This window comes from Sparus aurata, chromosome 22 (genome assembly GCF_900880675.1).
Source record: "Sparus aurata chromosome 22, fSpaAur1.1, whole genome shotgun sequence".
Taxonomy (NCBI): Eukaryota; Metazoa; Chordata; class Actinopteri; order Spariformes; family Sparidae; genus Sparus; species Sparus aurata.
In genome coordinates, this window is record NC_044208.1 from 3,941,777 (window position 1) to 3,967,127 (window position 25,351).

At 41.9% G+C, this 25,351-nt stretch overlaps 1 protein-coding gene across 1 annotated transcript; it reads left to right on the top strand.

Annotated features, from left to right (window-relative positions):
* The first annotated feature begins 10,492 nt into the window (after window positions 1-10,492).
* Window positions 10,493-24,501, top strand: ufl1 (UFM1-specific ligase 1). The gene is made up of 19 exons (XM_030404548.1): window positions 10,493-10,569; window positions 10,775-10,920; window positions 11,053-11,081; window positions 11,165-11,262; window positions 11,899-12,013; window positions 12,152-12,282; window positions 12,484-12,542; window positions 12,982-13,128; window positions 13,558-13,733; window positions 13,835-14,014; window positions 18,767-18,893; window positions 19,967-20,089; window positions 20,314-20,434; window positions 20,525-20,691; window positions 21,422-21,552; window positions 21,759-21,839; window positions 21,930-22,015; window positions 22,150-22,330; window positions 24,040-24,501. The coding sequence occupies exons 1-19, from the start codon at window positions 10,493-10,495 to the stop codon at window positions 24,256-24,258; spliced, it is 2,394 nt and encodes a 797-aa protein (XP_030260408.1). The 3' UTR covers window positions 24,259-24,501.
* The last annotated feature ends 850 nt before the right edge of the window (window positions 24,502-25,351 follow it).

Genomic DNA, 25,351 nt, shown 5'->3' on the forward strand with positions numbered 1-25,351 from the left:
AATTGCTCTCAAATCAGCTCCCTCACAGACCGTTGCTACGGCCCTTGCCAACGGTCACCTAGCAACCAAAAACAGCTGGGCCAAGAGAGACAGTGACAGACAGACAGACACTAGACACACATCAGACAGACACACAGGAGACACACATCAGACAGACAGACAGACAGACAGACAGGAGACACACATCAGACAGACAGATGGACAGACAGACAGAGCGACATGTAGACACACACACACAGAGCTGCTTAAGCGTGCTCTCACATGCACACAGACGCACACACACAGTATATTTCCCAACATTTAAACTACATTAAACGATCATTTTTTCACTCATTCAATGTGCGGCTTGATCGGACTCTGTATGCTATAATTCAGTTTTCCAGAATATAAATCTTTTGCGTCGTAAGACGCGAACAGCTGCGATACACTTCCCATAAGGAATGAATGGGATGAGGTCAAAAAACTCGCAAATCTGCGATGTTTTTCAAATATCTCCTGCTCTGGCATACATTCAGCTAGAAACACCATTCCAGCTTTAAAATGTAGGCACAAGTCCTGACTATTTAAGTTGTATTTGAACTTTTTTGCTATGATGTGTAGTTTTTGAACTGTGATCCTTGAACGATGGTGAGTGATTTTGGAGAAATTCAGGGTTTTCAATGATTGTGTATGGGGGAATGTTCGTGCAGCAGAGTGGAGAGGGCCAACTGACTCCCTCACAGTTCGTTGCTACGGCCCCTGCCAACTGTCACCTAGCAACCGAAATCAGCTGGGCAAAGAGAGAGAGTGCCAGACAGACAGACAGGAGACATACATCAGACAGACAGACAGACAGACAGACAGACAGGAGACACACATCGGACAGACAGACAGACAGACAGACAGGAGACACACATGAGACAGACAGACAGACAGAGAGACATGTACACACACACACACACACACACAGCAATGCTTAAGCGTGCACTCACATGCCCACAAACGCACACACAGTATATTTCCCAACATTTAAACTACATTTAATGATTATTTTTTTGCTCATTCAATGTGCGGCTCGATCGGACTCAGGTTGCTATTATTCAGCTTTACGAAATGTTAATTTTTCACGACATAAGTCGCGAAAACTGCGATAAAGTTTCCCATGAGGAATGAATGGGGGGAGGCCAAAAAAGTCGCAAATCTGCAACGTTTTTCAAACATCTCCTGCTCTGGCATACGTTCACGTAGAAACACCATTTCAGCTTTAAAATGTAGGCACAAGTACTGAGTATTTAAATTGTATTTGAACTTTTTTCCTATGATGTGTAGTTTTTGAACTGTGATCCTTGAATGACGGTGAGTGATTTTGGAAAAATTCTGGGTTTTCAATGATTGTGTATGGCGGAATGTTCGTGCAGCAGAGTGGAGAGGGCCAACTGACAGAGTGAGAGAACTTCAAAAATTTGCTCAGACATTTTCTCTTTCCGTGATGATCCTTGCCACAAATTAGGCTCAAAAACAGTGATATTTTCCAGAGTTGTAGCCACACGTTTCTTCTTTCTCCCAATGTGTCTACTTTATCGGTAGGATTTATGGTTTTGGATTGATCTGCCTCTAACCGACAAGAGTAGCTCTCAACTGCTCCATTCACTCCAATGTAAATCGGGAAGAGGATTTGCAAAACTGCGGCCTTTTTTAACTCGCTCCTATTACCACATTTCTGAAACTAGGACCAGAAAACTTAATGTGTGTGTTCCTTAAGGCCTTTCCCGCTTGATGGTGAGGAAACTTTGCTGATGCCATGTTTGCTTTTTCGTCACGGGGCAAAGCGCACAGCCCACTCTCGCGATTTCCCGGCGGGGAATTGTCTAGTTATTATTGTTGTTGTTGTTGTTGTTGTTGTTGTTGTTGTTGTTGTTGTTGTTATTATTATTATTATTATTATTATTATTATTATTATAGCTGTTATTATTGTTGTGACTTCTATACATCTCCATGCCCTACCCCCCTCTCTCTCTCTCTGTATCTTTCTCTCTTAATATTGCTAAAAGACGACACACAGGGTTGAACAAAGAAATTTGTGAGGTCTTAGAAAAGTAAAATATATGTGAAGAGTTTGGATCCAGGAGGACGACTGAGCTGGCCGAGGTGCTGCCTCAATCTAAGACTATAAAGTCTTGTTGACAATCACAATTTCATATTTATATTTTGTCCAGCAGTGCTCAAGGAGCAAGAAAATAAATACAAAATACAAACACTGTTACAGTAAAATTCATGGAAAGCACCTGATCATGTTTGACATGACTGATTCTTGATCAAAGTTACATTTAAATCTGATGACAAATGGTGTAAGATACATATTTATTGGCCAGAAAAAAAAAACGGAAACACTGGAATGCAATTACCCATCCTTGTATCAAAATTATCAAGCAAAAAAAATGAAGCCAAAATCTCTTTTTCCATTGTGGTCCCTGTGAAAGATTAATACATCCACACAACCACAAACATATCATTTTAAACCAGGAGTAACTCCCAATTTACACCAGCAATGTGTTGGTTAACACTTTCATCTTTTTATCTGCCCAGAACATCACCGCTACCATCTACAGAGCATCAGTGATATCGGTGAAGTGAGGTGTCTGCACAGAGCCCAAAGGATAATAAAAGACAACACCCGCCCAGCCACAGTCTGTTCACCCTGCTGCTATCTGACAAAAGACATGTCTGCTGCCATACCACTAGACTATGGAGAAGCTTCTTTCCTAAGGCTGTGAGTCTCCTGAAGTCATCATCATCATCACTCCACCATGAACAGTTTATTTTTCTGACCTGATTGTAATATATTTATTAGTTATGAGGTTTTTGTATATATGTAACTGGGGAAAATGTAATTATAAAATATTATGTACAATGTTATGTTTGTTGGCTGCACTTTGGCACTGGAATGGGGTGCTTATTATTATTATTATTATTATTATTATTATTGTTATTGATGGAAAACACTGGGCCCTGCACACTCAAACTTGTGTGAAAAATTCAATTTTAAGCCCCGAACAGAGAGATTTGCATCAGCCCACCTTTTTGATTTTTACAAATGATCTAATATTGGAATGGTCAGACCAGAACACGCCTCAGCTCCATTTCCAGAGAAGGTGTATCCAACCCACACACTCATCTCAAAACAGACAAAACCCCTCCATAACTTACTTTAATCTCATCATTTCCCTTTACCTTGACTGGTCATTTAAATCTGAGCTTGAAGGCAGAAATTATAGCAGGAGAATAATATAATATATCCTGAAGTTTGAACAAATCTACTTACAACTTTTCTCCTGATTCTAAAAACGTAGCTTGGGGCTACTGGTTAGTTTCTTCTTTACTCTAGAAAGTGCGTATTTCATCAAAGTGGTAGACGGGACTGCAGCCACACTATGTACTGATATGCAGGCTGGTTGTGGAGAGGGTATTGAAAGAGTTCCTAAGCAGCAGGTTATAAAAGCATACATGGCTGTGAGACATAGTGCACTTTTGCCAGACACAGGGGGACAGTTTCCTCATTGAGATTTTGATTTTATTTTAATCAAATTACTATTAATTACATATAGGCCTGCAGTGAATATGCATAGGACATATAATTACATTATTTCAGTCCTACCAGGTCTTTGCTGGCATGATGGAGTGCTTTATACAATACAGTACCATCTGTTAAGCGCTGTGGAAGGACTTTAATGGCTTGTAGTCTACTGCTCCCTAGAGTTTACAGATTAGCACTGCAGCTTGTTCCATTGCCTCGGATATCATATTACAGTGTAAGGCAAAGGCAGACCAGATGACTTAAGTAGGATATTTCCAAATGTTTTCATGTCAGGGTTTTCAATGGAAATGCCTCTGACAACAAACAACAGCTGTTAATCACAATAATCCAAAAGTCAGATTAAATCTGTTTTGTGTGTGTCTGTGTGTGTGTGTGTGTCATCAGCTCTGATTAGAACAAGATGAGATAAGATGTATCTCTTTTCAGCCGACGTAGGAGAAATTAAATTTGGCACAGCAGCAAAAAGGACCTAACTGTGTGAAAACAATACAATACAAAAAGTAGCAGCAAGAGGTATCAGTTGATGAAGATAATATACATGAGATCAAAAAGATATAGTACAGTAGAAAAGAAATGCTATACACACTAGATGGATCTGTGTGCATATGCCGTGCATATTCATGTAAATGTACAATGGAAATAAAATGTGTATAAAATGAGTCTACAATCATATAAACTGTTTGTATATACTATACAGTGCTGCTTGAAAGTATGTGAACCCCTTGAGCAGTTTAGATGTTTCTGTTGTTTTGCCATGATTTTCTTATTTTATCATCACTAGTTTTAATATATGAAATGTCAGATTTATGTTTATCGATTGCATGTAGGGGAGACTGGGGTAAGATGAGCCATTTTTTATATTTAGGATCACTACATCAAGGCAAACTTTGTTTTGTCGGTAACTAATATATCTGCATATATTTCAGGATGTTGTGCATCCCTTCAAACAAACAGAACGAGTGTAAACATAAGTGTTTCGATAATATAGCATGTCCAAAAAAAGTGGTCCTGTGGCACAACTTACCCCATGTATGGGGTAAATTGAGCATAGGAGCAGGCCGAGTTGAGCCGTAACAATACTCCCTCCCACCCTCCTCCCCACCTCCACCCCACCCCTCCCTCACCTTCTCCCTCCCTAAATAACAGTCACTTCTTCACATTTCATATTTTTATTTATTATACACAATTCATTTAAATTCATACAGTTGTTGCATATTACTGCTAAACAGCTGTTTTGTAAAAAAAAACAAAAAAAAAAAACATTCTAATGGGAGAATACCTTAAAGTGCGCTTGGGAAGAGAACATGAACAGCTGTGTTTTTGGAAAGAAAACACTAGAACTGAATTCTTGTTTCAGAATCATAGTTTCTTGGTGTCCTTGCTGACAGTAAGGTCAGTTATAAACTAGTAACACATCTGAACAATCTGAACTGACACTCTCATCCTCTCATCATCCTTCCTTCCTTTCTCTATCTATCCTCTCTTCTCCATCTTCAAACTCCTCCCTCCATCTACCTCTCGTTCCATCTATCCCCATCTCTTCCTCAATCCATCCATCTCCCACCTCTGCTGGGTGGCTCGACTTACCCCTGGCCAAATGGCTCAACTTACCCCAGAGCTACCATTTTGACTTTATTAGTCCCCACAGCTAAAATGGTACACTTTTATGCTAGGTTTATGACCTCATGTCGTAGCTCATAGATACCACAATTGATGTATAAAAAAAATTCAAAATGATCTATTTTGGTCTAAACACAATTCTCATGAAACTTATGATAGACTAAATTCACTTTCAAGAGTGAAAAATGTTTTTTTGACAATAAATGTTGAACCACTTTACCCATGTGGTTCTTACCTTCACAGACTCCATGAAATGATGCCTTCCTCCTAATATAAATATTTGGTCACATGATCAATGTTTTTTACCATTTCCCAGTAACAAGGGGTGGCTCAACTTACCCTTTGGCTCAACTTACCCCTGTCTCCCTTACATGTTTGGTGGGACTTGTTACTTGTTGAAGAAGACCAAAAACCACATTAAACACTGATTAGTGTATGTGCAAAAGTAAGTGAAGCCCCAGCTGCATTGGTAAAGTCAAGCAGGTAACAGGCTCAGGAAAAACACATTTCGGTGCTGAATTAATAATTAGACTTAACGCCAAACCCATGTATTTAATTTGCCATGCTCAAAGATTACAATGTCCAGAGGCACCACATCGAGAAACACCCGACTTTCTGGACAAACTTCCCAGAGGGATCTCAGGAGAGATCAGAGACAGCGCAGAGTTTGACTGCATCTTCCAACAGGAGCTGGACTGCGATGGTGCGGACATGCACAGCGGACTGCATCCGTTGGTTTTTGTTGATTTATTCTTGTGAGTGGGAAAAAGAGAGGGATCATAATGTATGTTCTGGTAGTCCCTCGGCCGGGGCATAACATCAGGAGAGAACTACAGCTGCTTTGTGGATTTTGGCGAAGAAGAAAAGGCCATTCACTGACTCTGAAACTGTGAAAGATTGTATGCTGGCCATCATGAATGAAGTGATAAATGAAGGCAAAATGAAAACAAGTGTGACATCTGCTATTAAAAATGTACCCCTGTCAGACACGTCAGACATTCGCAGGGTTGAAATTCAGGCTACAGATGTATTTGAAATGCTGTTGAATGAAGTGAAGAAAGATAGATGTGCACATTTTGTTTTTATGCACTTTGAGTTATGCCTGGGTAAGATGTGACCAAAATGATTATTGACACAATTTCATTTTATTTTTCCACTCTATTTATTTTATTTTTATTAAGTGAAAAAATATTACTACAACCACCTCTGTTCAAGTTCAGCTCTGTTATTATGTTTATATGGACTTTTTGATGTGCCTTTCTCATGTTACCAATTTTAAAAGGGAGACTATGAATAAAAAGTGCATATTTTTCATCACATTGATCTGTATTGGTTTGAAAGTTGTCATTACCAGCTGCTTACTGGGTGCCTAACATGTCTGGCCTGGCTACATTTCTTGATTTTAAAATTTGGCCTAACTGAAAATGTAATTGAATAGCCTTGCTCTACACCAATGTCACCCTGATACACAAACTGCAGCAGGTCCAGGCAGTCACGTACCAGTGGCCTGAGGCTCTGCCTCTCAAATGGTATTAATAACATGTAACTTTAAAGCCACAGGCCTGAAGTGGTTGAGGTTATTGGGACATCCCCTCTTGGGCACAAGGAGTACCGTATGCAGGATGTCTTACAGATCTTGGGCACATTTTTCTGCCTTAGGGGGAGGTCAAAAGGTGCGAGAATACTTCCGCCAGCTGCTATGAACACACCTTCGGGTTAATGTTGTCAGGTCCTCTGGCTTTGTTGGTCCTGGTCCTGGAGGGCTGCCATCTCACCTGGCTGGTCCTGATCACTGGGGCAGAGATAAAACATCCCGCGAAGGAAAGGTGGGCTGAGAGGGAATGAAGGAGGGGTGGATGGGGGGTTCAGAGAAGAGGGATAGGGAAGAGGAAGAGAAAGGGTGGGGCTCGGGGGTGGGAGAGTGAAAAAGAGGAGAGGGAGAGTATGGGGAGGAGGACAGGAAAGCAAGAGAGGGGGAGGACAGGTGGAGATGAGATGGTAGGGGAGGCAGTGGTCAACTGAGAGAGTGAGAGGGAGTAGGTGGGAGTAGGAGAGGAGAGGAGGACAGGTAAGTAGGGGAGGGGAACAACCTTTGTGGGGACAGCATTCCTCGGATCAGAACATGATGTAGTCAGTGACACACTCAATGTCATCACTATAGATCCCCTGATAGTTGCAGGTCACAAAATGGGTTGTTGTAAGCTGCTCGGTGTCTTTGAGATGTCAACATTGTTAAAATCTCCATTTATTATGAGGAAATAAAGGTTGTGTGTGCAAGTCTGCAATGGTGCAGTGAATGATGTCACAGGCCCACACTGCCACTGCAGACGGTGGAGTGTAAAAAATGACAACAATGGTAGCTGAGGTCTCCTGAGGCAGATAGTGCAGCAGCTGACCCCCAGTTAGTGGCTCGCGGGCCAGATCCAGCCCCTGAGAGCCAAATGTCAGGCCCGCACCAACCTAGTGACACTATGCACCTGTCATAAAGCGAAATAAAGTGTGTGCGGCTCTGGGTTATTTGAACCTCATCCCACAACATAAGCTTGTCCCTTGCCCTTTGGCACATGAATTCATACATACTGTGCGCTCTCTGCATCCTCGACTCTGCCTCAAATATGTCGATTTAACATATGAACTAACCAGAGAATCATATCAGGAAATTGTCCACATTTGCTTGTTCACACATGCAGCTCTCAACAGGAGATTGTGCACATCAGATCTGTTCACACATACTGGAAATTCTCTGTATGGTGGGGAAGTGGGGAAATAGTCTGGGAAGATGTTTTGAGAATGCTTTGACGATGAGCAGTGTAGACGCAATGTTCACATGTCCCGGTGTACATTGGAGTATATGTAACTGCTGATTATACCCAGCACAACATGGAAGACGTTGTTAACACACCAACTCGCCTGTGAATTCACTCCTCCATGAAACTCTGGATGAATCCAGAGTTACAATGTATGTGTAAAAGGGGCTATAGACAGTGCCACTCACCAGATATCCAGCAGCCTATCATCAAAGCAAATAATCAACAGTATGTCTCCGATAATCAATAAGCCAAGTACAAAATGTCCTTCACGAAGAAGCAAAAGGTTGTGACCAGGAAAACATTAGATCAAATCTGTCTGGACTGATCACTTTTGTTTTGTTTTACTGGCACACACCAATGTCAAACCAACATTAATACAGTGCTCAACAAAAATTAAGGGAACACCTAACACCAAGTTAGTTAAAGTTCAGGGATATCCATCTGTCAATTTAGGAAGCAAAAGTGATTGTGAATGAATTTCACCGGTTTTGGTGCAAGTGAAAGTGACAACAGGTGCAATGGAGAGGCAAAAGCAAGACAACCCCCAAAAAGGGAAAGGTTTTGATTGTGGTGGCCAAAGACAATTAGTCTCTCCTTATTCTTCCTGACTGATTCTTCTCTATTTTTGAGTTCTGCTAGTGTCCTTGTCACTACTGGTAGCATGAGGCGGTACCTGTAGTTTCCCAGTTCTACTGCCCTTTTGCAGAGCTGGAAAGGGCAGTCGAAGGGCACCAACCTAGCACCAGATCCAGCATCTGCTCCTTAATGAGCATAGGAACATGTAGAGCACTGCCAGAGCCCTACAAAATGACCTCTAGCAGGCTACTGGTGTGAATGTTTCTGACCAAACTGTCAGAAACAGACTCCATGAGGGTGTCATGAGTGCCCGATGTCCTCTAGTGGGACCTGAGCTCACAGCCCAGCTCCATTCAGCTTGATTGGCATTTGCGAGAGAACACCAGAATTGGCAAGTTCCACCATTGGCGGCCCTTTCTCTCCACAGATGAGAGCAGGTCCACACTGAGCACATGTGACAGGCATGAAAGAGCCTGGAGAGGCCATAGTGAATGGTATGGGATCAGTGATGGTCTGGGGAGGCATGTCCTTGGAGGGTCATACAGACCTCCTGTCATAGCCCACCTTACGTTGGTGCAGTGGGGCCTGGGTTCCTCCTGGGGAGGCCAGAGTGTGTAGGCAGTTCCTGGATGACAACACCAATGATGCCATTGACTGGCCCTCTCACTCCCATGGCTTAAATCCAATTGAGCACGTATAGAACGTTAAGTATCAGTGCATCTGATGCAGCCAGGTACCACGACAGACTGTCAGGGAGTTCCCCCAACTTATCAAGAGCATGCCCAGATGTTGTCAGGAATGCTCAGGGGGGCCATACACACTATTGAGTCCCAATATGAGATGATAAATTCACAACAAGTCCTCCTATGATTTCAGTTTTTTACTTTGATATTTTTTACTTGGATTTTGTTATGTCATTTGTTCTCAACAAATTACACAATATACATCGGTAAGGATTTTCAATTTAAATGATTTGTTCATCAAGATCTGATGTGTGATTAAAGTGTGTTTTGACTTTTTTCGAGCAGTGTATGAATGCAGACTTTTAGCTGTCAGCAAAGCAGAAAAGCTAAAGCAGCACTTCAAGTGTATGCATGCTGCCAGTTTCAGTGCAAAATCACATCAGTGTTTATATAAAATAGCAAACATGCTAACATCCTATAAGCAGTCTGTTTCTACTATGAATGGTAGAAACAGACTGCTCACCTCATTCCATCACTTTCACTTCTTTCACAGATTGTTGTGTGAACATCCTTTTCCTACTTAAAATGATTACACAGTTCAAAAAGAACGGAGTAATAAAATAAGAGAACAGTAATATTGGGTGCACACCACTATGTCCCTATTATTCGTATTAGTTCTTCTATCTGACATTTGTAAGCTCTTGTGTCACAGCGTGGCTGTCAATAAACTAATCAATAACATCAATAATAAGTCCCCTATTTAATTATGCAAGAAAGTCAATAAATAGTCAGTAAATTTGAAATCTAAAATGTGTTTGAATTTCAATTGATTGATTGTTTCTGCTGCGATTATTTCCTGTACAATGTTAATAGGGATTCAAAGCCTGTAGCCTGTAGCTGATATGAGATGTGATGAAACATATGTAGTATATTTAATACGTCCCTGCTCCAGGTCTGCCTGTCCTGTTTAAATGGTGAGTCTCTGAGAAAACATGACGGAGTGTTAACAGTTTGAGCTATGATGACGTACTATTTCTCGGTAGCGCGAAGCGTTCGAGGAGGAGATTTGGTCCTCACGGCTCACGGTGCTACGTCACTTCATGTTGACGTGTGGCTAGACAGAGCGCTGCTGTATCAGTAACCAGCTAGTTGGACAGTCGCCTCTTGACAGCTTATGGTTATCGGAAGCATTGAAAGCCGATTGCTTTTGCAAACATTCAAGTTTAATAATGGCCGCTGACTGGGAAGAGATTCGACGGCTTGCTGCTGACTTTCAGAGAGCGCAGTTTGCGGACACAGTGCAAAGGTAACCGCTCCGTACACTCCAAGCAGCTGTTAGCAGCAACGCTAATGTTAGCTAACTTTAAACTTTCATTCAGAAGTAACGCTGTTAGATGAATAATGCCTTCTTTCTGTTTACAGCTGTTGGTAGCAATAAAAGTAAGGGGGAAAACACACGTCTTTGTTACTAGAAAAAGTCCCTCTACGACACTTTTGCTGTCTTTTCACAGGTTATCGGAGAGGAACTGCATCGAAATTATTTCCAAACTTGTCCAAGACAAGAAGTTAGATGTGGTGCACACACTTGATGGGAAGGAGTACATCACTCCAGCACAAATCAGCAGGGAGATCCGAGATGAACTGTATGTCCATGGAGGTCAGTTTGTCAGTCAATAGAAGCTGTCGGTGTTCTTGGAATGACCATGTCAGTCTCAAAAGTATTAAATCATTGACAGATGGAATATTTTCAGCTGAACAGTAAATAAATCCTGCCGTTCTAATTCATCAGGGCGAATCAACATCGTGGACCTGCAGCAGGTGCGTCTTTGCACGTGACACATTCATGACTTTTCATGTTAGATTGAGTCATTCTTCTTACATCTCAATCTTCTTCCTTTCAGATCCTCAACGTAGATTGGGTCCATGTTGAAAACAGAGCCAGTGACATTGCTAAATCAGATAAAGGCGTTCAACTTGTGCTGGGACAGCTTATTGATGAGTGAGTATTATAAGTGACATTGTTTTTTTAAGGCAATGTTCAGGGTTCGTACGGGTGCTTGAAATCCTTGAAAGTGCTTGAATTTAAATGTTGTGTTTTCAAGGTCTACAAAAGTACTTTGATTTTAGTTTAAGTGCTTGAAAGTGCTTGACATTATAACTCTGTCTTTCACAAAATTGGGATCAGACTGGATAATTAATTTCTGAAGTTTTTGCTATTATGAAACATAATTTTAGATGTTTACAGCATAATACAATGTACATAATTGTGATAAGAAAAAATCATGAGTATGTATATTCCTGTAGATACGTATTTTATCCCCAGCAAAAAGGTGCTGGAAAATCTTGAAAATTACTCTTAAAAGTGCTTGAAAAGTGCTTGAATTTGACCTTGAAAAATGTGTACGAACCCTGAATGTTAGTCAGTCTGTCCATATAACAAAAAAGGGACTAATATGGTTGCCCCGAGGGTTAGAAATACAACTTTTTACAAAACACAGTGACATTTCATAAAAAGCTTTGCCGCTGCCTGCCACATAGCTAAACAAAGACTAATTATTAAACCTGTTTGTACCTCATTAAATGACGAAGTCTTATGAAATCAAGAGTAAATGCTGCTATGTTGTGTTGTATGTAGCACATACCTGGACCGTGTGGCCGAGGAGGTGAATGACAAACTGCAGGAGGCCGGTTTGATCAGCATTGCAGAACTGTGTAAAAACTATGACCTCCCAGGAGATGTCCTGTCTGAGGTGAGTCACACCTGCATATGTTGACCATATAAGAGCTCTCACAAGGAACTACACAGTATATAATATACTAGTAGATAATATTTGTATTCAGACGAGTCCACGATTGTTTGCCGACTTCATGTTCTCTGTGTATCTCAGGAGCTGTCAAAGCGTCTTGGCAAACTTATCCAAGGAGAGATGGACCAGTACAACAGGGGGGTCATCTTTACTCCAGCTTTTGTTGCTCGCCACAAAGCCAGGATACGAGGGCTCTTCAGCGCCATCACAAGGTAAACATTGTTCAGATGAAACAAGTGAGCGATGACAAGTTTGTGCAGTTAAGTTTGGTGAATCTGAGTTGGAACATTAGCACAAACAATTTCGACCCAAAAAAACATTTGGGGGGAGAGTTTTTAGAGGTTTAGGATACGAGCATGAAAATGTTTTTGCGTGAGACCAGATGGTGACCTCCTGTTTAACCTGTTCTGTAGGCCAACACCTGTCAGCAGCATGATCGGAGCGTTTGGATTTCAGGAGCATCTTCTGTACTGTAAGGAGACACATTTTTCTTTTCTTTTTTTTTTATCAGGTGTTGCAACGCAACAGACAAGTGAGAGACATGATAGGAACGACACTTTGTCTGACACAATATCTCTAGATCATTGTTGTTTTGAGGTAACAAATTAAAAAGGTTGGGGACCGCTGGTGTAGACTTTACCATATGCTGTATTGTATAAGCCTATATATTGTTTATGTCAAGGTTTCACCTGAACAGTAACCAGTGAGTAACAGTAAGCTGTCAATAAAAGTGACCTGAAAAGTATTTTATTTCTGATATATTGTGAAGTAAAGGTATAGAGCAAAATGTTGATGTGCCTATTAAGTACAAGTAACTCAAAATAATATGTAGGCATGTAGCGCCACATTATGTAATAACGCCGCATTATGTAATTCTGAAAATGTATTTAATGATATTCCCCCATTGCCAGCTGTCCTGGAGGAGTTGGTGAACACTGGACGTCTAAAAGGAAGTGTGGTTGGAGGTCGGCAGGACAAAGCTGTGTACATCCCTGATATTTACTCCAAAACACAGAACACCTGGGTTGACTCTTTCCTCCAGCAGAATGGATATTTAGGTAAGCGTTTCCGAAATATTATTATTGTCATTATGATGACATTAAATTCAAACTTTATTTCAGACTCACAGAGGGTCCATATCAATATTTCTATCACATCCTGTTTTCTTTTTTTCAGCTTTGAACCTTTCTTTCTATAGAAGTGGGTAAAGGCTACTGTGAACATTATATTTGATGTCCGTTCTGTCCTTTTTTGAGAAAAAACTCAGAACTCCAGTATCTTTCATACTTTTCTGAGTGTGAATACACTTGAATAATCCCCAGCTCTGTCAAGTGAAATGGGCATGTCCCCCCGCTGCACGATGCAAGATGAACAGTATAGAACAAATGACAAAATATTCATAGACATGTTAGTAAAACCTGGGATGTTTAACAGCTTATAGTCGTGTTCAATCCCTGCACACGTTTGTTTTTGTGTTGTAACTGCAGAGTTTGATGCGTTGGTCAGACTGGGGATCCCCGACCCCCTCAGCTACATTAAGAAGCGCTTCAAGTCCAACAAGCTGCTGTTCCTCCGGGCAGCCTGTGTGGGTCAGGCTCTGGTGGACCAGGTGGAGGCCTCCGTTGAGGAAGCTGTCAACTCTGCCACATGGACCGACATACAGGTGCCTACACAGCTGTCTGTACCGGTCATTACACAAATGACTAATTATGGTCCAAATATGTATTTCTTCTGCTCTTCATTTTTGCTCTCACTCTGTTTCAGCCAATTTTGCCCAGCTGCCTGTCGATGGAGGACATTGGGATGTTGATCAACCAGGCTATGAGAAACACTAACGTCCAGTCCTCTGCCAGAGTGCTGGGAGGGACAGTGGTCGTCAGTGAAAAGTTCATCAGCAACTGTCTCTCTGTATTTGATGAAGTCATGCAGCAGAAAGCTCAGAAGGTAAGGCCTCCTGTCTCCATTGAAAACTACTGAGTAAGCTTGCCGTGCTAGTCAGAGTTTACACAGGGCTACTGCCATTACTCCCACAGACTGTATGAAACTACTCCCTGACATATTTCAAATCTGTCCTCTGTCAACAAATGTCGAATCTTTTGCATGTCAGTGTTTCCCCTCAGATGAAGTTGTAGCAGCGGAGGTGTCACACATGCTCACTAAATGTTTTGTACAGTTGCAAAGTACGCAGTCCGTGAGGTTCCTATGTGTTTGCTGGCAGCAGAGGTGTGATGGGCCAGTCTTTTTAACTCATCTGAAATTTCTTTAAATCTGCACAGGCGAAAATATAATATCACCTGTGACAACTACATGAAATTTTCTCAAAGAGCAAATTGAAGAGGACACCAAATGTAGTGGTGTCAAACAGTCCGACACCCTGCCAGATAAGAACAACTACATTAATACTGCAAACACTGCTACAGTGTTTCCTCTAGGATTTCTTTCAGCAGCGGGGGCAGGCTCTCCGGGAGCCGTGGCGGCGTAAACAAATGACACTTGACTGCAGATTTTACTTTTATGCCCAGCATAATCCCCCATTTTATTCAATGGCTGGCATGGAAAATTGCTTTTTAAAGGCTGAATGTAAAAATAAAAAATGATAACAAAAAATACAACAATAAAATATATATAATTTTTTTATTTAATTTAAATGTAATTTAATTTAGTGTCCCAGCCTGATAGCCTGTGCTTCCCTTTAGGTTTTTCTCCTCTACTCTCATCTCTCTCACCTGCACCATCACTTTGCTCTCCTGCTCCTTCACTCGGCTCTCCCCCTGCTGTACTCTGCTCTCCTTCACTTTGTTCCACTGCTCCTCCCTGTCTAATGTTACTTTTCTTATACGATTACATAAAACATTAACGTTAGATAATTTACACTCACATCACATCTGATTACAAGTGTGAACACAATTTTTTACCTAACCATCATGATTTGAGTCAGTAAAAGGCTAATGATGCCTGACTAGCGTCATCTTCATCAGCTGTCTTTCTCTTCTTTGAGAAATATTTGAACAAGCTAATCTGAAAGTGCAGTCAGCAGTGACATCATGGTGTGTATTAGGCCTGGGCGATAAACCAAAAATTTACCTATACCGAAATTTACGACGATAACCGACGTCATTTTGGCCATGTCAGTATATTCGGTGTCATAGGCATAACATTCACTAGGGACAGGGGACATGTTAGGTCCACTTGATTAATCTACCCCGGCGTATACCGATGTGCTTATTTTACATGAATTTGATGGCAAACTCCGCCCGCTGATGCAACACCAGCTATGCCAGGTTAGTAATCAAGTGAACCCACTCTCGCTGTGAGTCGCGGACAGTTTGTGTAGTGATGCTGCGTTCAAAGGCTGCAACAGGCCACTGTCTTCGGCCGGGCCGGTCCATTGATCAAACATTTGTGTTTTGTTTTTTATTCACTCAAAATAATGACTGTATTTCCAGCTAGAAAACGCGCATCTCTCTCCTCCCTCCATTGTTGTTTGCATTTGTGTTTCTGCGTGGTCTGACACGTGAGTGTCCTCATGCTGGAAAACGTGACTTCTCGCGTACGTAACGTCACTCCCCGAGACGCAAGAAGAAAGCAAAAATATATATTTTTTACTAAGGAAAATGACAAAACTAGTAACACCTTACCGGCATCACTGATTGTGTAGCTTAAGTGCAACATGGAGCATGAAGATGTAAAGAAAAAAATAAAAACAGTAGAATTAACTTTGAGCAAGTTTGGAGGAAAGTCGGAGGTGTGGACCCATTTTAAACAAGTCGTGGGCCGTGATAATAACATTTGTCGGCTTTGTCGAGTGCATTAAGTGCGGCACTTGTTGCAATATTCATTAAGATTTCTGTAGTTCAAACAACTCGCAATTGTAGTCGAGAACGTCAGTTATAACAGCCCACGTATTAAACAGCTGTCGGGTTTAAATCGGTCTCGGGCTCATAATTACATTCAGTGTGTCGGGCCGGGCTCGGACACAACGTGCACGGGCTCGGGTCGGGCTTGATTCTAAGCTCTACTCGGGTCCAGCCGTGACTTTACTGAGGTTCACCCAGTGTGAGCAGCAGGAGGACGGTCAGCTCACCTCCCAGAACATGGCACTAAATCGCTGGAAACTGATTTAGGGACTGTCATCAAATTACTTAGCATAAATATATTAATACAAAATAATTGCAGTTCTTTCAATATCTTCCATGACATGTGACCCAGTGACTCCAGCAGTAGATTGTATTAGTAAACTGGACGAATGAGACACAGCTATGTTTATTGTACTTTAGTGCTTCCTCTATTTTATATGAATATTAATATGCAGAAATCTTGATTTTTTTTCTCAATAGCTTCCATGTCATGTGACCCTCTGACCTCTGAAACAGATTCTGTGTCTATCAAAAATACATAATGATAAAGAAAATAGTGGTAAAAAAAAGTTCTCTAATGCTCAAGAGGTTAACATATTATTAAGCAGCAATGTCAACTTCTCTACTATTTTGTCTCATGTCTTAGATTCTGATTCTGAAGTCCTCAAAATGTTTATTTATTTACATCCAACCTCTTCCACCACCTGCAGTACAACCACGTGATTCAATTCCAAGAAATAAAAAAAGCGAGAAGCTTAGAATTTATTTATAAGGGACTGTATATTTTATACTTTTAAACTTGTTAAAAGTAATCTGTGCTTTTCAGCTGTTCAATTGTGTGCCTATCAGTTGTCCTTAACTACTAAATAAATAATATAAATCTTAACTACAATGTAGTTTTACAGTCCTTTAAAGGAGGATTTTTTTTCCTTTTTTTAGGTGCGGGGGGGGGGGGGTTACTTATCGTTCATTTATCGTTATCGAGGTGAGTTGCTCAATATATCGTAATATTGATTTGAATGACGTTAGCGACACTGAATTGAGTTGGCACCGGGCCAATTAATTAAGCTACTGATATGTTACGTAACCTTAGCTGGCCATCAATATTTTGCGAATGTCTATTGAACTTATAAAATCTATTATAAGTTTTCTTAAGCTAATAAGTCTACCTTTTCTCCGGTGAGTCGTTGCCCTATTTTCAAGATGACACTCCTCTGACTCTCCGACCTGGTGCCTGGGTGCTTGACGTGATGTCACTTTCAAGGTCGTGCTCTCGCGAGTAATTAACGTCGATGGCACCAGTAAGTTCTTGGGGGAGGGGGGGATCTACTCCAAAGAGTAGATACTGAGCAAGATACTTATCTAGTTTACCTCAGCACTCGCGACACCCGACCCAGTGCAGGACTCTGCTGTGAAGGTGGAGATATGATGCGGCGGTGGTGTATTTGCGACAATTTAAAAAAAAAATAATAATAATTTTAAGGAGTGGCGGGCCGCTGAATGTAGAGGAAACACTGTGCTAGTTGTGTGTACAGTGATGTACTGTGGAGACAATCATATTTTTCACAGGATGGGAGGCCTAATTCATGGTTATCCTTTATGAATCCTGTCTAAATAATTTTTATTACCACTGAGGGAATCTGTCCATCGTCTTTGATTGACAGCTGTTATGCGTCACGATGCCCCTCGTGCACAGTAAGGCCAGGATGAAGAAAATATTTGGATTATGTGGAATACATACTGTCTTTTATCAACATGATCTTTCAAATATTTTAATTCTTGTTACGGATCAGTATTTATTGGAGCATTCCTAACAAATGTCTGTATTTGCTGTAATGTTACTGTAAGATGCTCACTTGAGGCAACATTATTCTGTGAGAATGATGATCCTGACTCCATGTTCTGCACTGCTTGCTTTAGTGTTAATATTTATAATATTTGCACGATGCATGTGGGACAGGGAAAATAATGATGTAACATTAGTGTCTAAAGTTTAGACCGAGTCCTCTCCTCTGTGTTCCCAGTCCTTCACCCGCTATTACTCACAGGTCTATTCACTGACTGAGATATGAAGCGTCCATAGCACAAAATGATATAATGGCAGAGATAAAATACTGCCCTCTATACACTCTCCTCTCCTCTCCTTCTCCTCTCCTCTCCTCTCCTCTCCTCTCCTCTCCTCTCCTCTCCTCTCCTCTCCTTCTCCTTCTCCTCTCCTTCTCCTCTCCTTCTCCTTCTCCTTCTCCTTCTCCTCTCCTCTCCTCTCCTCTCCTCTCCTCTCCTCTCCTCTCCTCTCCTCTCCTCTCCTCTCCTCTCCTCTCCTCTCCTCTCCTCTCCTCTCCTCTCCTCTCCTTCTCCTCTCCTCTCCTTCTCCTCTCCTCTCCTCTCCTCTCCTCTCCTTCTCCTCTCCTTCTCCTCTCCTCTCCTCTCCTCTCCTCTCCTCTCCTCTCCTTCTCCTCTCCTCTCCTCTCCTCTCCTCTCCATTTATATTTTGGTTAAACTCTGCATGTTGTTTGCTCTGCAGATGTATTTTTGTGGAACGATAGCCTCTGACTATCCTACTTCATAATAAAAGTCGGCTTGTGTTTCACCAGGTAAATGTTTTTAATGTGAAGCTGAAGCAGTTGAAAATGTACTGTAAAGCAGTACCTTAACACAACGCTCTGACGAGAGTGAGCATCTCTTGTATGAAGCCAGTGTACCAGGTATGACCAGTGTCATCAGTGTGTTAGCCAGTGACAAAATGTCATCATCGCAGTAACAGGCAGGCAGACAGGAACATGTACAACTGAAGTTTAAAACACTACAGTATCTGTTTTTTTTGTGATGCATCTCTTAGGAAGTCAAGAACAATCCAGTGTTTTTAATATCTGAAGATGATCTGAAGCACGTATCGACATTGACTGAGAGCTCAGCACTATCTAAAAAGGAAAAGAGGGAAGCAGAGCGCAGAAAGAAGGCTACAGGTAGGTTCAGTACTCCCCAGTTAACCCTGAGACCAAACACACACACACACACACACACACACAAATTGTCAAATCTAGTGCAGACTACAAGGCTTTGGCCTGTTCCAGACAAATATCTTGCAACTGAAGCAGAATATAACACATCCCCACCTAAAAAACAAGCAACTTTTTAGGTAGAATATTACAATAATTCAATGCTGTCAAGATTTCTACAAGTGGACACCAGTAAAGTCATTTGGACACCAGGTCTGAGATCTCTAGTTTGTGTCATCATGACAACAATATAGGGGAAAAAAGTGTTTTGTGGTGGGAGCAACATGGTAACTCTGGGAATTTACAAGTCTTGTAGTCTCTGCTCACCTTTACTAGGACACTAACCCTACAGGAGTGCACTTAAAGGAACAATTCACCCAACAATGAAATTCAGGCATCATCTACTCACCCCATGCTGATGGAAAGTCAGATGAACTTTAGGAGCCCATAAAACATTTCTTGAGCTTCACGGCAAAACAGCATTGCAGCATTCACTAAGATTAAGACTAAGATTAATTTTTTTTAACAGGCTCCATACATCTGGTGTAATCCAAATTGATTTGAAAAGACAGTATTTACACCCTCGATTCACGGTCAAATTTGTGTACCAACTTCACAGGGGGTGCATGCTAGCACTTTTAGCATAGCAGTCAGGGTTTCAGCTTCACAAAGGGTGTAATTAACATCTTTTCAAATCATTTTGGGATCTCGGGCTGCATGGAACTATTTTACGCTTTTGGGGTTTTCTTTCCTGGAGTGTCACAACACTGTTACCTGCAAGTGATCCAAACCCATTTTTGACATCAACAACCTTTTTGCACGGGTTGCTGTGGTAATTACATACGCATCAGTAACTACCTATGCTGGTTTCACAGCTTTCCAACATGGAAGCATGAGACATTGAGATCCATCATCTTGCCTTAGAAACAATCATGGTGTAAATGTTTTGCTGTCCAGACTTTCAAAAAACAAATTTGGACTGGCGGTCTGAAAAAGGTGTTTGTTTAGTGTTTTCTGTCCGTTAACTGTTTGTCTCTTAGAGGGCAGTGGCAGTGTGAAAGCAGGCGGTGGAGGCAACGCCAGAGAGATCCGGATCCGTAAAACCAAGAAGAAAGGGAGGAAAGACGAGGACAGCGATGAGGAAACCGGACCTTCACAGCAAAGTAGAGTCACGACCACAAAGCAGTTTTATGTTCACAGGGACATCGTGTCTCTAGATGCACAATAAACCTGTTCAGTGAGGCATTTTACCGTTACAGGAGTGTAATGGCTGGTTGGATAGAAATCCATCCTCTGGGTTGTTTAGGGGTTTTTCTTTTTCATGGAAGACAAAGGTAACACCAGCATCCCTGTGAGACTAATTAGCTTGTGTTTTACCTTTGCAAAGATCGCAGCAAACAGACTGCAGCCCTCTTTATGACCCAGGAGGAGATCGTAGCTGTTTTAGAGGAGAAATTGAGCGACTGCCCAGAAGAAATCCTCTCTGAGCTGGCAGAGCATTTAGTAAGGTAATACACAGGTTTCTGTCGGAAGTTAGTTTTCTCTGCTAATACTTGGAGGACATTAAGTCGACTCTCACACTGTTCATATCTCTGCAGGCCTCTGAGTAAAGCCTATCAGGAGGTGCTACGGGCGGTGTTCATGTCCTCCACCAGCTCTCCCTCAGGGGCCAACAAGAAGAAGAGTATGAAGGATCTACAGGAGGAGATCACTAACCTGTACAACAACATCCGACTCTTTGAGAAAGGCACCAAGTTCTTCTCTGGTAAATACTGCTTATACAAAGCAGATGTTCCTGCTAACTTAGATCTTGCCTGTCAATCAACACGGGCATGACAGTTAATTAGAGTTAAATTACTGTAACTAATGATTATTTTCATTCTTCCCATTAGTGTTAAAAAAAACAAAATGCTGTCTTCTAATGTCTTGTTTTGTCTACAACCCAAAGATATTTAGTGAACTGTCATAGAGGAGGAAAGAAACCAGAAAATGTTCACAATGAAGAAGCTGGAATCAGAGAATAATAACATGTGTTTGTATAGCGATTTTCAAAACACAGTTAAAAAGAGCTTTAAAGATAAAAACAGTACAAACAGTCAAGATAAAATCAACACAACATAAACTAGAATGGACTCAGTAGAGTGCACACCTCCGCCAAGGCCCAACAATCCTCTTTAACTCAGTCAAGCTTAATCCAATTTCCGATAAAACATGTTAGCTTGATCTGGATTGTTTGGGATCTGCATCAAATTGTAATCACTCACAGACACCAGACACCTTAATCTGACAGGTGTATTTCATCCAGATCCAGGCATCATTTCCTAAGAAATGAATGAAAAAAAAGGTTGAAATGCTTCAGCTGCTGGGCACCGACCCATTTGACAATACTTCAATAGTCAATAGCTCAGTACTAGTCTATTAATTGTTGCAGCTCTATTGGATTAAGTGTGTGAGTTAAAATGCACACGCTTAATGGAAATTCTTTGATGGTGCAGATGAAACCCAGGTCAACATTGCTAAGCACGTCCTGAAGACCCTGTGCACAGATGTCACCAACATCCTGGTCAACTTCCTGGCGGCTGACCTGATGATGTCCGTGGAGAACCCGAGCAACATCAGCAACGAGGTTAGAAAAGCTCCGGCTCTGTTTCTGTCTCCTCCCAGCAGTCTTAAATAATGTCTGTATTCCAGGAAAAGACAACCAGCCTCAGAGGCCGAGAACACATTTAAATCAAGTAGGAGATAATTAGGACTGTGTCATTCTTTGAAATGCACTGCGGGACTTGTTAGGCCTTGGACTTCATAATGAATATCTGCGATGTGTCGCTTCAGGTCAGAGTGAAGATTTTGGGCAAATTGTCAGAGGAGACCAAAGGACCTCTGATGAAGCTACACAACTGCCTGAACGGCAAAGTGAGTTGGTTTCCTGATAGCTACATCATAAGCTTGTGGTGTTAGCTTGAGCTACAGGGATGTAACTTCCTCACTGTTGGTGCTTCACAGACTATTGAAGACTTTCTGACCAACATAGAGACGTGTGCCGAGGTGTGTGGCTTCATGTTGAAGAAGGGGGACAAGAAAAAGGAGAGGTAATGACAATGCAGATTATCTTTCTTGGCCTTTTTTTGAAAAAAAAAAAAAAAAAATAGTATATACGAGTATATATCCAGAGAATAATGCATTTGAATTGAGTTTTGAGGTTTTGTGAATGTGTGTCATTTAGACAGGCCCTGTTCGTGCACCGTCAGGCTCTCACTGAGCAGCTGAAGGAGACAGAAGATCCAGCCCTGGTCCTCCATCTGACCAGCGTGCTGCTGTTCCAGGCCAGCACCCAGTGCATGCTGCATGCTCCTGGACGCTGCGTTCCACAGATCATCGGCACCCTCACAGGACGAATACCCGCAGTATGTCAACACTCTTGCTGATACCCCTTTCACTCTGGACAGAACACGTACTAACATCTGGCTTTCATCTGTAATGCGTTTGGGTACCATCAGCATTCACGCCAGTGTCAAATGGTTCTGCAGTCACCCTGGGTGTTTACCAGCTCCAGCTCTGGTTGGCTGTGACTGATATTCATCACCTGGGTGGACATGCACATTTTTGCTATGACGTGTGTATTAAAGCTGCTGGCTTGTTAAAAGTTTTCCTTCTGGCGTATTCAAGTTTAAAAGAGAGGATGTAAGTCAAATATAATAAAAAGGTAGCCACAGTTACATTACCAGTGGCTTCCATGTCAGTAGCAGAGCCTTGTCAGCTGCCTGATCGCTACTGTGTTTGTACAGCTCTAAACAGAGATGTTCAAGAAGCGTGATTATTTCACTGAGCAACTTCCATCATCACTGCTGGAAAAAAAACAATGCAGAAAGATCAAGACTTTTCATAACAAGTTAAATCTTCTGGGTGTTGTCTGATGAGTTTTATGATCTGCTGCTTTCTACCAGTCCCTTTTTCTTCTCCTCGCATGTTTGTGATAATGAACATGGTAGAAAAAAAAGGGGTCATATATCTCTAGTCTAAAACACTCACAAGCCTGTTAATGCGCTGTAGTAAAAGAGTTATGTTGTTCTTTTCATTCTGGCTGTGAAGAGATCCTTTTCTAACCTGCTTCAGTGCAAAATACATTCTAAACTGAAGTAGATATGTGGCTTTAGCTGTCTGTCAGGAAAATCAAGTGGCGAGCTTACCACCTGTGGCAAACATGGAGGCTGTTCACAAACACAGTCCAAAAACAGAAATAACAAAATTGTCACTTTGTGCTAAAGGACAGCCAGTTATTTCATTTTGGTCCATTTGAACATTACAACACTGTTGATAGAGAACAGTGACAGGGACCAAACGCCTGAAACTAAGAAACTAAGAGGCTGTTTAGGACCATCCAGTCAACCGACGTTCTCAGCGAAACAAAGAACGAGGAGAAGGAGGAGCCACAACAGCGGACAGAATGGATTGCACACTGTGTTTATTCACTGATGCAGTAAACCAGAACTAGTATTGGCTGCTTCCTGGTTGCCCTTTGAGAAAATCTCCAGACTCCCTTAAAAAAAAATGCTCAATTTTGTGAGTTGAGGAAAAGACTTTATAAACCTTCTGAAATGCTGTCCACAACTATTTGGCCTGTCTTGTTAATTTGGCAAATGTTACACGTGAAGTCCTTTCTGTCTTTGTGTTAAAGGAAGTGGAGTCTGTTTGCCCTGGTGATGTATGTGTTTATTTGCATATAGAGCAGCGCAGTAAGATTTAACCACTCAAGACACATTTTTAATGCCTAATGTGAACTGATGGACTTTGAGGTGTGGATCACTGAGGATGGATGGTTACCACAGGTCTGAACAGCCCCTAATTTTCTGTGTAGCCACCCCAGTTTGAGAACTAGAGACAGGTGTGTACAACAGTGCAGCTTTAACTCAGACATAAAAGACATGTTTATTTGTACTTCACTGTGCTCTAAGTGCTTGAGCAAGTGTTGGCTACACACTGCTTCATTTCTGGATTGTTTACATCCAGTTTTCAGACACAGCAGCTGGGGGTGATCTCCATCTGCTGCTGTCAGCGTAACAGAGCATTTGTTTGGTGAGTTAAACTGCTGAAATGTTTGTGTGTGCCGATGCAGGAGCAGCAGCAGCTGTTGTCTTCCTACCAGAGCCTGGTGGTGAAGCAGCTGGTGAGCCAGAGTCAGAGCAGGAAGCAGGAGGAGGCTGAGGGCGAGGCCGACAAGACAGAGGAGCAGGACGAGGAGGCCGGGAGCGTTCGCACTCAGCTCATGGCTCTGACTCCTCAGGTCAAAGATGTCGTGCTGTCTCAGAGGAAGACGTCTGGCATAGAGGAATAACATTTTAAACATTTGAGAAATGATTGTCTAGACTGATCCGCGTTAAATTTTTCATGGTCCTTAATTTTCAGATGAATATGTATAATTCTGCTAGATCAGCTGTTAACTCTGGATTTTTGTGAGTATCAACAAGGACCTAATTCTACATTTTGAAGTGAAATTCCTGTGCCGGATTTCTCTGTGTAAACCCAATTAATCTGAAAATCCTCAATGAGGTTCAATAAAGCGCCCCTCTGCCTCGTGTGTGTGAGTCCCTGGTCAGTCACGTTCCTACACAGACCTGGAAAATTGTGCTGGATGTTTTTATTTTTTTGTCAAGTAACAGCTGACAAGGCAACTTGTTTTGGCATGAGAACCTTGAGCACCAGAACGAGCAAGTAAGGACCTACAGGTGAAATTGAACCTTCAGATTCATTTTTCAATTCAGCTTGGAAAAGAAGCGCTACTGGTGCTAACAATCACGAGACATTAAAGCTTGTACAGTTCCATGGCAACTAGGAAAATAATCAGTCAATGAAAACAGGAGTCGGCCTCAACTCAAGGTCCCCTTACTCACTTGTTTTACAGGTTGGAACTATTGTCTAACCCAGTGGTGTGCCGCAGGATTGTGTTACAACCACAGATTATAATTATTGCAATATACAACTATACAAGTAGTAATTATGTTTTTAGTCACTATATCGTCCTTTTGTACACATTCATTTTACTAGAGGCCTCATTGGTCAGGAGTTCGTTCCTCAACTGAGGCACCAGAACAGAGAAGAGTCGCGACTTGGCTGAGCAGGCTTTGTTTGATCTCAGTGATGGAGGAACCAGCCTGCCCGCTGATGTAGTGGAGCGAAGTACTCACGCTGGGGCGTGTGGTCTGACCAGTGTCTGGAGGTAGACAGGTACAGTTCTATTGATGGCCTTGAAGGCCAGCACCATCGTCTTGAATCTGATGCGGGCCACAACAGGAAGCCAGTGGAGGCCGCAGAGGAGGGGGGTCCCATGGGAGAATATGGGTAGATTGAAAATAAGGTGCCCTGCAGTGTCCTGGATACGCTGCAATGGTTTAGTCACAGAGGCTGAGCGTCCAGCCAAGAGGGAGTTG

What these genes read in the sequence shown, in the direction of transcription:
- ufl1 (XM_030404548.1), top strand. Translation starts at nt 10,493, where the DNA reads ATGGCCGCTGACTGGGAAGAGATTCGACGGCTTGCTGCTGACTTTCAG. An exon ending in TCAGGAGCATCTTCTGTACT is followed by an intron (nt 12,543 to 12,981) that starts GTAAGGAGACAC and finishes CCCCATTGCCAG; the next exon opens with CTGTCCTGGAGGAGTTGGTG. An exon ending in TCACAGGACGAATACCCGCA is followed by an intron (nt 22,331 to 24,039) that starts GTATGTCAACAC and finishes GTGCCGATGCAG; the next exon opens with GAGCAGCAGCAGCTGTTGTC.